Source organism: Physcomitrium patens, chromosome 23 (genome assembly GCF_059467195.1).
Source record: "Physcomitrium patens ecotype Gransden chromosome 23, ASM5946719v1, whole genome shotgun sequence".
In the NCBI taxonomy this organism is placed as follows: domain Eukaryota; kingdom Viridiplantae; phylum Streptophyta; class Bryopsida; order Funariales; family Funariaceae; genus Physcomitrium; species Physcomitrium patens.
In genome coordinates this window covers 15,004,147-15,020,600 of record NC_143432.1, presented here as the reverse complement: position 1 = coordinate 15,020,600, position 16,454 = coordinate 15,004,147, and the positions used below count along the sequence as shown (strand labels likewise).

Here is a 16,454-nt window from a genome sequence, read left to right as displayed (position 1 = left end):
AAACAAATACTGGGGGAATTAAATACATCACAAAAATTAACAAGAGAGGAAGTTGAGTAATACAAAGTAGTTGCCATGTAAGTATGTACTTGGAGGAGGTAGTATTGCTACGATAGTGGAGGAGGACTTGATCGACATCGGAATACGTATTCATGGCATGCATTGCATCGAAACAGCGCCCAAGGGTGCGGGGGTGGATGAGAAGAGGGGGAGGGAGGGAGGACGGCATCCATCCAGAAGGGGGCCGGGCGGAGGAGCGGTTATCCGGGTGGGGAGGGGGGGGGGGGTTGTGTGGCCAATGGGGAGGGAAGGAGACAATTGTGAGGGGATAAGGTGCGCCTCGAGCTCGCCACACTCCCACCACCATAATCACGCCATCCCCCCTCTTCGCCCTCTGCTGCGCACCCAAGCCCCAAGCTCCCAGTCCACCCCCCCCTACCTGCATTCCACTCCCCCTCCATTCTTCACTTCTACCCACTCCGCTCTCCCTTCCTCCCTCCTTCTGCCCCTCCTGTGCATCTGATTGCTTCGCTTCGCAATTGCCAACATGGCGACCGCTGCCTCCAGTCTTGTAGGCGTTGTGCCCAGCGCTGCTGTCATCAGAGCCGGCAGCTCCTCTCTCTTCTCGACGAGAGTGCAATGTAGGCCGGTGGCTATGGGATTCGAGCGGAATGCTGGAAGGATGGTGGTGCGGGCTGAAGATGCCGCCGCCGCACCCACTCCAGCTCCTCCCGTCGAGAAGGAAGTGAAGCCTGTCATCGGTCCCAAGAGGGGCAGCATTGTTAAAGTCTTAAGGCGCGAATCGTACTGGTTCAATGACACCGGCAAGGTTGTGGCCGTCGATCAGGTGATCTTTCAAACTTCTTCTCACTTCGCATTTTTAATATTTCTAGATTTGATGCCTTTCGTTAAACCAGGGTTATGGAATATCAAGGCCCCCGAGAACCCTTGTCCTGCGTATCATTAAGTTGGCTGACCTGGTAGATCAATGTTTGCCGATGACTTCAGAGAACCTATTTATAGAAGCCTCAGTAATTTGAACTTCTCCTGTCTCGCTCAAGGTTCTTAATTCTCAGGGAACTTGTCATGCATCTTGTCTGCAACTATCGTTCTTTGTAGCTTTCACATCCAGAGCTAATTTCTCAGCTTTTCACCTGTGAGTAATTTTATGACAAGTCGAAGTCGACGATTTCCCTCAATTTACGTCCATTTTCTATCTGCAGGCACCAGGAGTTAGGTACCCTGTGGTGGTGAGGTTCGATAAGGTTAACTACGCGGGAGTGTCAACCAACAATTACTCCCCTGACGAGCTCGAAGCGGCTGAGTAAGGCAGTTTAGCCTCTCTTGCTGGAACTCATTATCTGTATTCGCTGACAATTTATCTGTAAAGGTTGCTAGTTACCGCATCGACAGAATCAATGGGATGTTTAACATTGTCGGAGACGCAACCAGCAGATAGAACAGGGGGTGTGGTGGATGTATGTCGGGGTAACTTGCGTAGGTTGTGTGTGACGATCATTTCAGTGTGGTGCGTGCATAGTATTTACGTAGAATGATGATATGAGTTGCGGATTAAAATTTTGTAACGTTTTTTGACTGAATCGATCTATGGGCGGTGAAGCCCCGAATTTTATCAATCTGTTCTTCCGAACCTGATTCAAATTCCTTTATTTTGATAAAACTACTTCCTGAATCCTGTTTTCTTTTCATTTTTTATCTTTTTTTTGAACTTCACACCATACACAACTATATCTCATCAAAATTGAAACCCATATTGTCTTATCCACGTCTGCGCAGTGTCTACATATATGTACGTTTATAACCATCCTTGTTTCATTCGCAATCAACTATCTCCTTGTCCTTTCATAAAATAAATGTTAATCGTCGCTGTAAACAACCACTCTTAATAACTGTATTATCCTAACTCAATCCTCTGCACACACTTTCCGTTTTGTAACAATCATGATAACGGCTATTTCTTTTCTATTTACTCCCCATACCATTCTTAAACTCGCATTTAACAAATTTGTACATCCGTCCATTATAACCAAATCAATCAGTTGTCCTCATTATATTGCATATGTTTATTTCACAAAGACAACCACCATCTGTACGTACCAAAAATCAAGCTATAATAACGTGCTATGTCCACCATAATAATCATCGAAGCCACACAGTAACAATGCTAGAAAATGGGTGGCAAGCGCAGATAACTAAAATCTCTACTTCAATTCAAAACCTTTCCAGCCCCTCTCAATGTCGGTGAAAATCTTGATTCTCGGAAAAAAACCGTTGCTAGTGGCAAACTCTACACTCGGAAAAACATGCTTTTCACATGCATGTCAAAATTGGGTGAAAAGTGTGACAGAGCAAAGGGGCGTTCTATCCGAGCCCAACGATCATGCACACCCATGCTTCCGCTTTACACCTTCAGAACGAACTTGCACCCTGTAGTTTTCGTCATCGCTCTCTGAGTCAATAATGATAATAGGCTCGTTCGATACTTTTGTCACTTCCCTAGGCTGATCAGAGCTCTGCAGAATACCTCCAGATTGAGTGCTAACTTGATCATTTTGTGAAGCCATTGATACAGGGCGAGACAATTTCAGTAGCTTCGTCTTTGGAAGCATCAACCTCTTTCCCGTGTCTGTCACAACCAGGTAGACAATTTCAGGTACCAACAGACAGGAACTAGCAATAATTAAGTCAGGTGACCAAGCAGACCAACATGATTCAACAGTCACCCTCTAACATGCATTTGTGCTGCTACTTCCTTCAAGCTAAATTCCAAACCATGTAGTCAAGTTCTAAGAGCAGACTATGTAGCCTTGTGTACGAACTTCAAGGACGGACGATTATGGCAACGGAAAGGAAACGCCGAGGGAACAGAACACCTGCTATGGATGTTCTTTGACTACTTTGAGAAACGGAAATCTCTGCATTAGCTTGATTGTCCTTTGTGACGCTACAGCTTGCAATATCCTTTCTCGTGTAGTCCGCAGCTTTAGTATCTAACCGAACTCCGTCTGTTTCCATCAAAGCATTGATTGTCGGAACACCCTCAAGTTTGCGAATGTCCACTTTGCTAACACTTCCTCCATTCAGTTCTGCAGAAAATGGCTGTCAATCTGAGTGAAAAGACATCTACCTTCTGCATACACGTCGTTCCAAAGGAGTCTCTACGTGATGCACATTCTGCATGACTTCGTGCTTAATTCCAGACGCGGCATCTAACAACGAACAAAAGTAACAGTAAGCAGATTTCGCCCTGGTTTCGACCTGGTTATGAGATTTCGACCTGCTTGTGAGACATCTTTTCCAACTGGATCACACTTCGTGTCCGTTTCACGGACTTTGTCTTTCTCAGAGATGAAGCTCGATGAATTTATGGGTTCAGCCTCACGAGCTCCCCCAATACCACACAGACGTGACCCCTGCGTAGTGCATCCCTTTGCCAGGGAAAGTTTAGCAGCGAAGTTCTGACGTGGCTTGACTTGAGTAATATTGGCAGTAGCCTCCCCAGATGCCCTTGTACTTGGTTCGTCGAGTGTTACTTTGGAAGCCCCGATACTGTCGACCCCATTCAGAACTGGTCTTGCAAGACCATCTTGGCTTACTGCCTCAGAACTCTATAGCCAAGGAGAACAAAATGAGAGATAATTAAACAACTGGATCACGGAACCCCAAGAAAGCATCAGATACATCCTCTGAGAGGCTGCTACAAATTTACTTTGGCAGATCGGGCTTCAATCCAACATTCAAACACACTGTCTATTCGGACATATTTTCAAAGTTGGCGAGTGGGCTCGTAGTAGGCTGCATTGAAGGCGAATAAGTGAAGCAAAATCCACAAAATCCCACATAATTAGGTGTATCACTCACCCGTGCGTTAAAAAGGTTGGTTGAGGTGAAATTACCTGGCCCTGATGGGTGTCACGACACGATACGACATTCCTTTCTGTTGAATTTTGTACAGCATAGCGCTCAGTGCATCGTCTAGCCTTGTCATCAAAAAGGGCTCGATTGTGTTTGTATTCTGCAGACTGTTCGTCAATTATTACAACAGCCAAAATTAGCACATCTCCACAAATTATGTTCATGCAAGGAACTTCCGAATCTGGTGTAACCATTCTGAGAAATCTAGTGACTCACGATGTCGCTCATCAGGCCATCGTCATGATTTGGTTCCTCAAGAAGTACACGAATGCTTGCCAGAACTGCTCCGATATTGAGTGATGGCCTCCACTGCCCCTGTGGTTTTCATGTAATTTGTTTTAAGCATCAAGAGGGCATTGTAAGATTAAAACATACCAATGAAATTCCTGAAGGCTAAAAAACTGCTTGTTGTACAATCATTCGTGAAATTTTAGACCTATATGCAGATGAGTTCTGCCCCGAAAGACCCACTGGCCATTACATGTGGTCAACTGCAAGGACGCCACGCAAGTGTCAAAAACTCCTCAAAAAACACAAAACAATAGAAGGTGCAGGAAAATACCTTGGGAGGCATGTTCAAAATGTCATGGCAAATGCGACCGCCACTGTCAATATTTGGATGGTACACAGGAGTGATAAACTTCACGTTCGGTGGCTCGAACGGATACCTGAATGACAACGGAAAGGACCTGCCTGTAAGCGCAAAATTGTCACTCCTGTAACCTGTCAAATTTGATAACGAAAATTGAAGGACAAAATTGTGCCAGCTGCTGCTGAAAACAATGCTAGGTACGCAAAGCTTGATGTAACCAGTCAGAAATCGTTGCATTAAAAACCTCTCGAAAAGCACGACGAGAACGATTTAGATGCATAACACGCCAATAAGTAGCCGGGACCTGGAGCAGACTAAGAAGAAAACATAGGAAAAAAAAAAAATCAAATCAAATCAAATCAAGAATTAGAGCAAGAACGGCCCTAACCTATCTGGAATCTCGACCTCGAGCTTAAATATGCCCTTGGCGTACACAGTTCCATCCGGCCCCTGTATCTCTGCACAGGGAAAATCAAAAGGAGAATGCTCGCATGATTTTGCATGCTGGCGCCACAACTAAAACGCGCAGTGGTGGGAACAATTGAAATTGAAAACGATCCGAAATTGAAAACAACCAGACATGAAATTGCTTACGGGCTTCAAGGAGCGCCAGATTACGCTCGTCAACTGGCCAGACGCAAATTCCAGGAGGAGGGTCTTGCAACATCTTTAGCTCCTTCTGCAGCCTACCCGCAAGCCGAGCATCGTGCATGATCGCTACCAAAAAGATCGAACACAGATAAAAACCCCGTGATCCTCCCTGGAAAGCTGAAATTCTGAGGGAGCAAAGAAGAAATGGGAAGAGAATAAACTCCGCAGCACCACGAGTAAACCCCGGCGAAATCCTACGCACCGACTCAATCCGAGTTCGAAGCGACAGAAGCGAGGTGGCCTTCAAAGCGTAGAAATGCACATAACGGAGGCGTTGGTGGTGCTGTCAATGCTGGCATTCAAACTTCTCCCTCCAGGGCTGTGCCCCCGCCCTCCCTCCTCTGTGGGAATCCCCATTTGCCACACAGGATGAGCTCCCTTCCAATCCATGCTCAAGGGTAGATGAATGGGTGGGTGGATGCATGGGTGTGTGGATGAATGCGTGGTGGATGCATATGTGGGTGCCAATCTGACTGACAGAAGAGAATCGTGTCTGGGAGGAAGCTATAAAGATAGCGACGGCGGGAGAATCGGCTTTGGCATTCAAAACATTCCACACATCCCAACCCCCGTCCCCTCGTCGACATTTTCTACAACATGTTGACATGTTGTTAATAAACCTCACAATGTAAAAAAATTGGCTACAATACTTGTAGCATTAGTCTATTTCTCTAATTTCTATTTTTATAGTTGTTTAAGTCTTTGCGAAATAATCCTCCTGCATTATGCATTATTTAGTGTACCAATTGATCAATACCAAATACACAACCCTCATGGTTCTCTATATAAGTGGATGCCCGATATATAAACAACATTCATATGTGTTGATTTTCTATGGAAACTATTTCATTGGAAAGATTAAGAGCTTGGCTACTCACCTCGGAATTCAAAATCTGTATAGTAAGTAAAAATCAATATTTCCACTGCAAGACATGAGATTATCATACATAATTTTTCCCATATTTAGAAAACTGTTGCCCATTTAGTTGTTAATATTTGATATGTTTTACCATAAAAAAATCTAATCATCCTTCTGGGAAAAGAATTAGATTATTGTAATGGGTTGTCGTGGAAAAAAAAAATTATTCGATGTTTATTTATTTTTAATCTAATAATTATGAGTACATTATTACATGCGTAAGTCTTTCAACACATCGCTTATGCCATTGATCCTCCATTACCAAACATGCGATAGATTATCTCACTAATTTATGTTACAGAGCAGCATCTAGCGATGAAAGCATTTCAAGTCATGTGGGTCCCAGTGGGGCAAGTCATGAAAAAACAAACCAATGCCATCAGAAGAGTTCGAACTGCCAAGAGGACAGAGCTCGGGAGGCGAGAGGGCTGGGCCTAGCAGACACAGGCACAAACACAAAGCTATAGAGAAAGAGAAAGGAAGGAAGGCGGGGACGAAGGAAGGGTTCGTGAAAGGAAGGGCGTGGGGATGCGCAGGGATGGAAAAACCAAGCGACACCTTCCACTGTCCACGTAGGCCCTACGCCAACGGGGCAACATTTCATCCGACCTGGACACCAATTTCAACACCCCAACGGGACAGTCGCTGTGGGGAATCAAGAACAACTGCGATGGAGGACGAGTGGGCTCGCGAGACACGGACTTGGCTTCCTTCCTTCATTCCTTGCCTCCCCTCCCCCTTCCCTTCATCGCCTTTGGTTTCTCATGACTGGATCATACAGACCTTGCGATGCTTTCAAACCCTAGCCAAACCCCACCACCATCGCCATCTCTCCCTCTCAACAAATCTGCCATTGACGTCGCCCGCGCCTTGCTGCTGCTTCTTCCGCCCTTGTACCAGCGCATTTCTAACGCCCGCTATCCCAGCTTTCTGTCGCCACCAAATTTCGCCACGCTCGCCAGCTCCACCATTACCACCGAGTGCATCCATTCGCCTCTTCCAGGTACGTAATCCCCCCCCCCCTGCGGTCGCGCTCTAGGGTTCTGAGCTTCCGCTTTCGTGGTGGCCATGCTGGGATGGCGCTGGCCGTCGCTGGTCCAGCTCCTGATCGTCAATTTGCGATCCGATTAGCGGGCGACGCGCTGATTCCGTCCACCGAGAGGGCTGGTCGCAGTGGTCCGGTTACCCTCCTGGTGGCGTGTGCGCTGCGGAAGTCCTGTGGAAAACGCTGCGAGGCAGCGCGATGAGATGTTCTTGTCGAGCTAGCATGTCAGGTTGATGGTAGACCATGGAAATCACTTGCTGACCGGATTCCTAAGGAACTGGCGATGGTCTTGGTATTGTTCTGGACAACGATTGCATAGTGGCGGGGTTTTAAACATCGCCGGCCTTATGGTGCATGGTAGGAGAGGTCGTAGGGCTGGATTGACGACATTCATGGCATCTGGGCATGAATTGGCTGTGTCGATTTTTGGAGTAGGAGATGCCGGGTGGTTCTGTGATGGACGAGGAGGGGCGATGGCGATCGAATTTTGCGGTTTAGGAGCGAGGGCGTTGGGCGTAGTGTGCATGCTGAGTGCCCTCGCCCCCGTTGCGTGTAACCTAATCTGATGTGGAGGGCGTGTCGGGGTGGTGTGCAGAGAATTGAGTCGTGGGGGATGGAAGGCGATGCGGAATGGTTCTTCTGCACACCTTAGATTGGAGGACAATCGGGGCGTGGCAAGCGTGATGAATGAGGGGATTCCAGCACGTAATGTGTGTCCGAGGTGGCGGAGTTAGAAGGTGCGTCCCGGGTAGGGCTGGGAGCATGTGACATGGTTTGGAGGATCGAGCTGAAGGAGATGAGCTAGGGAAGTCGGTGGCACCGCTGTGGTGCCGTGTCGGAACGATGGCATCCATGCAGAGGCTGGATACTGTGAATTTGAGCAGTCCCGACGGGGGCCCGCACGGTGTGGGCGGAGGTGCACACCGGGGTTTCGGTGCGAGCTTGGACAAGTCTCATAGTTTTCGGGATGGTCACGAAGGTCGGGCATCGGGCGGAGGCGGGCCATCGAGTTCGCACGGCGAGGCTCCGGCTCTGGCGAGCGTCCTGTTTCTGGAGAGCATAAGCTTGCCGAGTGTGAAGTCGAATGCGCAAACGGAGCTGCGACGGGCGATGAACGCTGCGAGCAGTCAACAGGGCGATGACCCGAGTCTGGGAGGGTTGCAGTCGAAGGCTCTGGAGAGCTGCAGCGGGGAAGAGATCAAGCGGATGAGGGTCGGGCTGACGGAGGGGGCGTCGCGGGCGAGGTAAGTGGCGGGACGTTTGGTGGTTGGGGGTGCGTGGAGAGGTGGGGAGTGGGAGGGGTGAGTGACGAGGGAGCGTGGTTGTGTTGGGGGTGGGGTATTGGTAGCAACAGGGGTAGCATGTGTGGTAAGTGGGAGCATGCGGTGGAAGGGGTGTTGTAGGTGAGGACTTTGTAGGTGTATTGCCGGCAGCGTTTTGAACGTCCGTGGTGGTGTGAACTGGCAGAGAGCGAATGCGGCACCTGTCGGAGGCGGTGATCAAGCTGGATAGGTTCCTGTATGCAATGCAGTCTCGGAAGAGAAGCAGACCGGAGTCTGGTGGACATGACAAGGGGGGACATGCGGGTGGAGGTCAGAGAGGTGCTTCGTCTGGGCATGTGGCGAAAGGAGGTGGTCGAAGCGCTTCTAGCAGCGGTGAGATATCGAGAATGGTGAAGGGAGGAGGGGAGAAGAGTAAGAGCGGGATGATCAACAAGCGAATGCGGACTTCGTTGGCAGACGCACGGGTATGGTGAAAAGACCGCGCGTTGTGGGTTGCGGTTGTGGAACGGGGTTGATGGAGTGTTGGGCGTGCAAGCGCATTGTGATGTTTTTAGGACGTTGGGTCATAGAAAGTAGGGAGTCCTCGAGGTGGACGGTGTGGGTGGTAGTGAGGGACCATGATTGCTTCTTGGATCACATGCGAAGTCACATGTGACTCTGGGGGGGAGGGGGGGGGGCTCGGTGTGGGGCGCCGGCTCTGCGTACTCATTGACTTGTGGGTTGGAGGAATTGGAGTATGGAGGAGGTGTGGACGCGGGAACGTTTGAAACCGGCGTAATGGGTGAGGTTTGAAGGGGAGGCATTGAGAGAACCGCACGTGAATGTGGTGTGGTGTGATGCCGTATGCAGGGGGCGGTTGGGTGGGCGAGTGTCGTGAGCGTGCGTGCGTGTGGTGGTGTTCCTTACGGTGTGGTGTGGTGTGAGGGTTGTGATGCAGCCTGAGGGGCGACCGAGCAATCTGAGCGTGCAGCGGTCTTCCGGGGTGCAAGAAAGAGAGCGGGGGAGCCCGAGGCCGAGCAGCTTTTTGAGCTCTCCGGTGGAAGAGAAGGAGAGAGTGGGTGGAGGAGGTGGCGGGAGCTACGAGAAGACGAAGATGAAAGGACGACGGTCGGCCACCATAAAGGCGGAGGCAGCGGTGGTGAGCGTGGCGAACGGTGGCACGGACGTGGAGCGGGAGCAGAAGGGGAGCGTTCAACATCACAGAGGCGGTGTGGACGGACGGGCGCGTCCGAGCGAGGGCCATGGCTACAGGTAGGTGGTGTTGCGTTGGAGGGAAATGCGTGTGGTGATGAATGGGAAGGGTGCGTGCAAGCGGTGGAAGGGTATGTTGGTGGCGTGAAGCACCGAGGAGCGGGAATGTGGGTGGGCGAAGAGGATGGTGCGTGGTGCGGTGAGAGTGTGTAGTTGTGGGGATGGTGTGCGGAGAAGTGTCGGACGGGGTGGATGAGGGAGCGTGGTGCTTGCATGTTGTGGCGAAAGGTGAAGGAGGGGTTGCGGGACATGGGTTGGAAGATGCGTGGATTGTTGGGATGGTTGTGGAGGGGAGGCCTGGTAGACGTTCACGTGGGTGACGGGGAGGTGGGGTTGGTGTGTGCGTTGGGCAGGTCGGCACCGTCGGGACCCGTGCACGGCACATTGTCTGTGCAGAAAGCGGAAGCGATCGTGCATGCGAACGGGGGAGGGATGCGAGGTGGTGGGAAGGGGGAGGCGGATGGATCAGTGCATGGCGCGGGGAGAGTGGAGCGGTCGATTGTGGCGGAGCGGGAGCGTGCGAACGTGAAGGGCGGAGCCACGTACGTGATGTGCAGTGGGGGTTGGTCGTGGAGGGAGTGTGTGTGGAATTGGGAGGGGTGTAGGAAGGAGTGGCGTGAGTTGCGAATTGTGGGGATGGTAGTGCGGCGGGTGGGTAGTGCGAGGTTTGGATGCGATGCGAGCGGTTGTTTGGTGGAGCGGATGGTTGAATGCGATTGGGACGTGGTGTGGCAGGGCGGTGGGTCGGGAGGAAGCGCGCGTTGCAGGTCCGGGCATGATGCCGAAGGCGAAACGGTCGAATCTGGTATCGGGGAGCAACCAGTCCGGGCACGCGAGCCGGGCGTCATCGTTTGCAGATGTTCGGGAGAAGCCGGCGGCGTTGGCGAATCCAGCGAAGGAGCAGGCGGCGTCGGGCCCCGTGAACCGGAAGAGGCCAGCGCCGTCGCGGTCGTCGTCGCCGCCGGTGGCGTCGTGGGGGAGCTCTCGACCTCAGACGATGGCACGGGCAAGGCGAGTGAACCTGAATCCGCCCGTGAGCATCTCCGTTCCAGAGAAGGAGGAGGAGAACGGGGGCGTGGATGCGGGCGGAGGGGCGAGGGATGGGGGCGTCTCGAGTGGGACTCCAGGCGCGAGGTCGACCTCCTCGGGCGCAGGCGGGGTATTGAGCTTGACGAAGCGAGCAGTGGGTGGGCAGTTGGTCGGTCCGAGCAAGGCACAGGCCGAGCGGGGGCCGGTTTCGTTGGGTTCGGAGGAGTCGGTGGAGGAGGTGGCGAAGAGCAGGGAGAGGAGTCGGAAGGGAGAAGAGGAGGATGGGGAGCGGAAAGGGAGCGGGGGGAGGGAAAAGTCGGGGAGCGTGGTGGCGACGATGAAGAAGGAGGCGGCGTTAGCAGCGGAGGAGAGCGGAGGCGGGGACGGGGTGAGACGGCAAGGTCGAACAGGGAGGGGGAGCGTGGCGCCGCGGGTGGCGGCGGCGAGCACTCCGGTGGAGAAGGTGGAGGTGTCGGCAGGGAATGCAAAGCCGATGAGGAGTGGAAGGGCTGCGGTGGAGACGAAGCTGGGCGGGTACGTGCGCGGGTTGTGGGAGGCGGTACGGTGGGTTTGTCTGGGCATGTGCGTGGGAGTTGGATGGGTGGGAGTAGAATGTGGGGATGGTGGTGCGGTTGATGAGTGGAGGCAGGATGTGTGGTGGGGTGCAGTGAGGGGGGATGGGGTTGAGGCGTGGGTGGATCCGGGGCATTGATTGGTTTGTGGAGGCGTGATGGAAGAATGGGTGGGTTGGTGTTTGCAGGGGCGGGCGTCCAGGCACGAAGAAGGGCAGTGGTGATCGGAAAGCTTCCAGCAGGCCTCGGCGGGTACTTGGGAACAGCGGAGGCGAGATGACAGGTGTGGTGTGAAGGTTGTGTGGAATGGGTAGTTGTGGTTGTGAGGTGATTGGAGTGGGTGTGCAATGCGAGGGGTGTGCTGAGTTGCGTGTATGTTGTTGAGCAGAGGAGGAGGATGACCACGAGCAGCTGTCGAGAGCGGTTCAGCAAGCTGTGGAGCTGAGTGGTAAGAGTTTGTTTGGGCGGAAGGCGTGGTAGTTATGGCGTGGCATGGAGGGTCGGGGTGAGGGGTGGTTGGAGTGGTGGATCAAGCGAGGGGGGCGGGTGATAGGAAGGGATGGCGGGGTGATTTATTGTCGTGGGGGCGTGCGGGAGTGGGTGGTTGCTGTCGTGGCTTGCGGGATGTTGGCATCCTTGCACTTGAAGCGGGGGTTGGTGATGTTTGATATGGAGGATCGTGCTGGGACGCCATGGTTGTCGCTCATGTTGTTGGTGTGTATTTGCAGCATCAGCGTGCCCGAACAGTTTTTGGAGAGAAGTAGAGCCGTACTTCGCTTATGTTACTTCGGACGACCTATCTTTTCTGCAGAGACGGGTGAGTGGTGAAGCGATTGTGTGGGTATGTATGTGCTGGTCACTGGTGGTGGTGGTGATGTGAAGGCGGCATGTTGAGGTTGTGGGCGTGAGGCAGGAGTGCGGTGAGAAGTGCATGTTTGGTTGGAGGTGGGGTCGAGGGTGGGATGTAGAGCGGAAGAGATGTGACGGTTTGTTGCGTGGGGAGGGGTAGTGCAGTTGGAGAGGGATCGGGCGTGAATGGTGTGTTGTGGCGGGGGGAGGAGGTGATGTAGGTGTGCGCGAAGAGAGTGGTGCACGGGCGACTTGAGTGTTGAGCACATGTTGTGGGAGTGTGTAGATTGCCATGGCGGGTGAATGCAACAGCAGTTGGCAAGGTCAGAGCTTGGACGCATTGGTGGAAGCAGCAGGGGGTGGTGACAGGGGGCTGGGCGGCGGCGATGCGAAGGAGGCGAAGCAGTCGAAAGAGCAGGGGGCGGAGGAGAGGAAGTTGAGGAGGGGGAGGGGCGGGGGGTGGTATGACAAAGTTTTCCCGCTATCACAGCGGCTGCTGTCTGCGTTGATCTGCGAGAGGGAGGACGGCGAGAGCGAGAGGGTAGGTGAGGAGGGCGTGGTAGAGCTGGACTCGGATTCTCCTCGTGCTCCGAGTACGCAGCGCGAGATGGACTGCGAGAGGAGGGATGCAGAGGGCGAGTCGGACGTAGACAACGCGAAAGCTGATTCCGAGTGGTGGAGCGCAGGAGCAAGAGCGGGAGGGTACAGCGAAGGGTCTCCCATGTCTGGTGGGCAAGGGTGTCGGGCGTGGGATGAATATCAAGGTTGGTCACTAGCTTTGGCGGGGATGGGTGTGGTGTATAGCAGTGTGGTGTTGAGTGGCGTGCATGTGAAATGGGGCAGGAATGGGTGCGTGAAAGGGTGTCCGATGCGGTTTGGTAGGCGGGGTCGTGGTGTGGTGGATGCGGGTGGGTATGGTTTGGAAGCGTAGTGACGGTATGTTGGACGTTGGTTTCGTGACAGATGGGGAGGATATCGTTGTCGGGAGCGATGGGCACGGAGCGGCTGGCGCAGATTGGGGCAGCGGCGGGGATGATGAGGACAACGAAGCAGGGTGTGGGAGGCAGGCGGAGAACGGGTGGATGGATTGGGAAGAGCAGTATGGAAGGATGAGCCTGGACGATAGGTTAGCGGTGGAGTTGAGGAGCATCGGGCTGGAACCTGCGCAAGTGGTGAGCGGAGAGCGCAGGATTTGAGATGATGTGGTGTGTTGAGCGGGGCGTGGCGTATAGGAGGGGGTTGGTGAGAGTGCGGGAATCGAGGTGGTGCGAGCAGAGAGCGGTGGTAGTCGGGGAGCGTGGAGGGAGGTTTGTGTTGTTTGGGAGTGCGGGGTGTATGAAGAGGCGGAGGAGGGAGGACTGAGGATCGATGTGGTTGGGTGTGTATGGTGCGTGCAGCAGGCGGAGCAGGAGGAGGCGGAGGAGGACGACATGGGGGATGAGTTGAGGGGGCTGCAGATCGAGCTTGCGGAGCAGGTAAGATGCGTTGGATGTAGAGAGGGAGTGTGAGAAACGGTGAAGAAGTGGGGGATTGGTTTTGTTGGGTGCAGTGGAGGTAAGACAAGCGCGGTTATTTGGTGCGCAGGTTTCGAGGAACAAGGAGCGGTTGTGCAGGCTGGAGAGTGCCGTCATGAGAAGCAGGGCGGGCGAGGAAAGGTAGGGTGGAAGAGACGGTTGTGAAATTGCAGCGACGTGAATTGGTGTTTGGCAAGAGTGGTGGTGGTTTGTGGCATGGATGGCGTTGTTGGGATGAGATGTGTAGTGAGCAGAGCGGTGTGTGAAACATGGGCTAGGAAGGTATTGAAGAGCGGGGGTGGTATGGTTGGACTGTGGTTTTGCAGAGCGCGGGAGAAGCTTGCGATGGACAAACTGGTGGAGTTGGCGTATAGAAAGAAGACGGTACGTGTGTGAAACTCGGTGGTTGAGGTGGTGTAGATGGGAGGTTGTGTAGATGTGAGCGGCGGGGATGGCGTAGAAGTGGAGGTGTAGTGGGTACAGTGGTGGAAGTATGAGGCAAGGGGAATTGGGATTGGGACGATTTGGGACGGCGAGTGGTGTTTGAGAGAGAGGTGGAAAGGCGGGCCGAGACAGGGAAAGAGTTGACGAAGTGGGTGCATTTTGGATTGCAGGGTGGGCGATCCAGTAAGGGAGGCGGTGTGAAAGGAGCAAGAGCGGTCGCACTTGCGTTTGCAAAGCGGGTCCTGACAAGGGTCCACAACTTCGAGGGTGGTGTGAGCTGTATAACGGACCCCGCGTTGCGTGAGCGTCTGTTGTGCGTTGCTCCGAGTGGTGCGGAAGGCACCGTGGACGGAGGCATGGATGCATCGAAAGATGGCGGTGGCGGGGCAGGAAGTGGCGGAAGGATGGCATCACCAAGGGGTGCAGGTTGGTTAGCATGGCGATGTGGTTATGCCGTGGCAGTGCGGGTGGTTGTTTGGTTGGTTTTGTTTTGTTTTATTTTGTTTTGTTTTGGTTTTTTGGTTTTTTGGTTTTTTTTTGTGTGTGTATGTGTTTGTTGTGTGTGGTGAAGAAGTGGGTTTGTACTGGAGTGGAGGGGAATGGTACGGGGCGTTGGCAGTAGGGTGATTGGATGTGCTGGAGGGGATCGCGACGTGCGGTGTTGCACGCGTTGGGCGTGAGTGGGTGGAATGGGTTTGTGGAGGGAGCGTGGTGGTGGATGGTTAGGGCGTGTGGGATGTGGAGTTGAGAGTTGAGCGTTGGGGGATGATTTCTGATGGTAGCGTGCGGTGGGTGACGGGGTGCAGAGGCGGAGAGGGGTTCTTTGGACGGGCAGAGCCATGGCGTGAATTTCTGGCAGCAGAAAGAGGGGGTGTGGACGGGTCGGGCCAGGGAACGTGAGGCGTTTCTGGAAGACGGGTCTGGATACGCATGCACTCGGGACGTGAATACGCTGAGCTTGAATGGGTTGGGGGGGATCAAGGGCAAACGGAGCGAACGGGAGAGGGATGGAAAGGTGAAGGAAGGAGGCGCAGGAGGGAGGTCGGGGCACAGCAATGTGAAGGGGGAGCGGAAGACGAAGACGAAGCCGAGGCAGAAGACGGGACCGCTGTTGAAGTCTGTGCATGGGCTGGTGGCGAAGGCGGCGGAGCAGCAGCCTGGCAAAGGCAGGTTGTTGAACGAGGGCCGCGCGGGGGCAACGGAGAGGCAGGCAATGAGGAGCGAGGAAGTGATGCCGAGTCTGGGAGCGTTGCAGGAAGCGGTGGTGGAGGGCGACGGACAGATCGATCTGTCGGCGATACCTCTGCCCGGAATGGAGGAGATGAGCATGGGTCAAGCAGACATGGGGTCGTGGCTTGACTTCGACTTGGAGGACCCGTTGCAACAGACGGACGACTTCCTGATGGGGTTGGACGTTCCGATGGACGACTTGTCGGGGCTGCAGATGATGATGTGAGGGGCGGGTGGTGGGGCAGTCGGGGTGGGCGATTTGTGATTATGAAGGACATGGTCCTTATTGTACATTGAAAGTTGGCCTCGAGGAGGCCTTGAAACGGGTACGAATCCCCGGATGGTGGGGAAAAGGTATGCTGTTTTGGAAGGCGAGGTTTGAGGTCGAATAAGGGCAGTGGTGGGATGCCACGATGCATGTACGTTTACAGGGTTGAGATTTTAGGAAGTTTTTCAACAGAATTAGGGTCACAGTTGAAGGCGTGCCGTGCAGTCGGCCATGTTAGACAGCAGCTGTGGGACAGTGACCACCGATAGGAGACTACCATCTTGTACCAAAATTTGTTTACGCATTTCATTTGTTCTATTCATGTCTCTTTTTTTTCTAATCAGTAGTTTGAGGTGTGCTCATTTCTTGAGTTATTGTTTCTTGCGCAATTTGGTTTTTGTTGGGTGAATTGTTTAAATGATTTGGTGCTGCCGATGCGCTGTTCTCGTTTTATTCTGCAATTTTTTTTCTATTGGGTTAGCCGGTCACGATGATTATTCTTGGATGGTAGCTTCTCGTGTGAATTGGTATTTCGTGTTTGTGTGGTTGGTTGTCGAACTGTTGCATCAGCAAATTTTTTGACATGTTCTTTGTGTATGTGTGATGTTTGTCTGTTGCTTGCATTCTGTGGTTCTACTGATCTCTGTAAAATCTTGTATTTTTATTTTATTTATTTATTTTATTTCTTTCTCTCTGCTTCTGCTGGTTAATTTTGCCGCATAGCCTTTTTCATTGTATAGCTCTCTCCTTGTTTTGTTTACCATAACTGTGTATTTTATTAATTTCCTGCCGGCGATTTTTTACAGTATTCTAACGATTTTGATTGTGTTTGAATAAGGAGATGCAAAAATTGCAGCTTTGAAATCTTGTT

General features: G+C 52.7%; 3 protein-coding genes across 5 annotated transcripts; 2 read left to right on the top strand and 1 right to left on the bottom strand.

Moving 5' to 3' along the window:
• Positions 1-408: 408 nt before the first annotated feature.
• Positions 409-1,637, top strand: LOC112275967 (photosystem I reaction center subunit IV, chloroplastic). The gene is made up of 2 exons (XM_024506829.2): positions 409-847; positions 1,224-1,637. Exons 1-2 carry the CDS (start codon positions 548-550, stop codon positions 1,326-1,328), a joined length of 405 nt encoding a protein of 134 aa, XP_024362597.1. The 5' UTR covers positions 409-547; the 3' UTR covers positions 1,329-1,637.
• Positions 1,638-2,041: 404 nt separating this feature from the next.
• LOC112275966 (uncharacterized) lies at positions 2,042-5,541 on the bottom strand. 2 transcript variants are annotated; one of them, XM_024506827.3, is made up of 8 exons: positions 5,123-5,541; positions 4,917-4,986; positions 4,499-4,659; positions 4,153-4,251; positions 3,918-4,043; positions 3,299-3,629; positions 2,895-3,107; positions 2,042-2,647 (listed from the first exon to the last, which is right to left on the bottom strand). In XM_024506827.3, exons 2-8 carry the CDS (start codon positions 4,969-4,971, stop codon positions 2,400-2,402), a joined length of 1,233 nt encoding a protein of 410 aa, XP_024362595.1. In that variant the 5' UTR covers positions 4,972-4,986; positions 5,123-5,541; the 3' UTR covers positions 2,042-2,399. The 2 variants fall into 2 exon arrangements, with proteins under 2 accessions (XP_024362595.1, XP_024362594.1); XM_024506826.3 differs by having other exon boundaries at positions 4,499-4,604; positions 5,123-5,539.
• A 1,221-nt stretch (positions 5,542-6,762) lies between these two features.
• Positions 6,763-15,923, top strand: LOC112276012 (uncharacterized). Of its 2 annotated transcripts, none has more exons than XM_024506931.3 (16): positions 6,763-7,101; positions 7,739-8,387; positions 8,611-8,890; positions 9,364-9,677; positions 10,031-10,219; positions 10,413-11,240; positions 11,467-11,561; positions 11,667-11,726; positions 12,007-12,095; positions 12,414-12,891; positions 13,091-13,299; positions 13,528-13,602; positions 13,712-13,782; positions 13,968-14,025; positions 14,256-14,511; positions 14,892-15,923. In XM_024506931.3, exons 2-16 carry the CDS (start codon positions 7,987-7,989, stop codon positions 15,539-15,541), a joined length of 4,053 nt encoding a protein of 1,350 aa, XP_024362699.1. In that variant the 5' UTR covers positions 6,763-7,101; positions 7,739-7,986; the 3' UTR covers positions 15,542-15,923. The 2 variants fall into 2 exon arrangements, with proteins under 2 accessions (XP_024362699.1, XP_024362698.1); XM_024506930.3 differs by having other exon boundaries at positions 6,764-7,101; positions 13,525-13,602.
• The last annotated feature ends 531 nt before the right edge of the window (positions 15,924-16,454 follow it).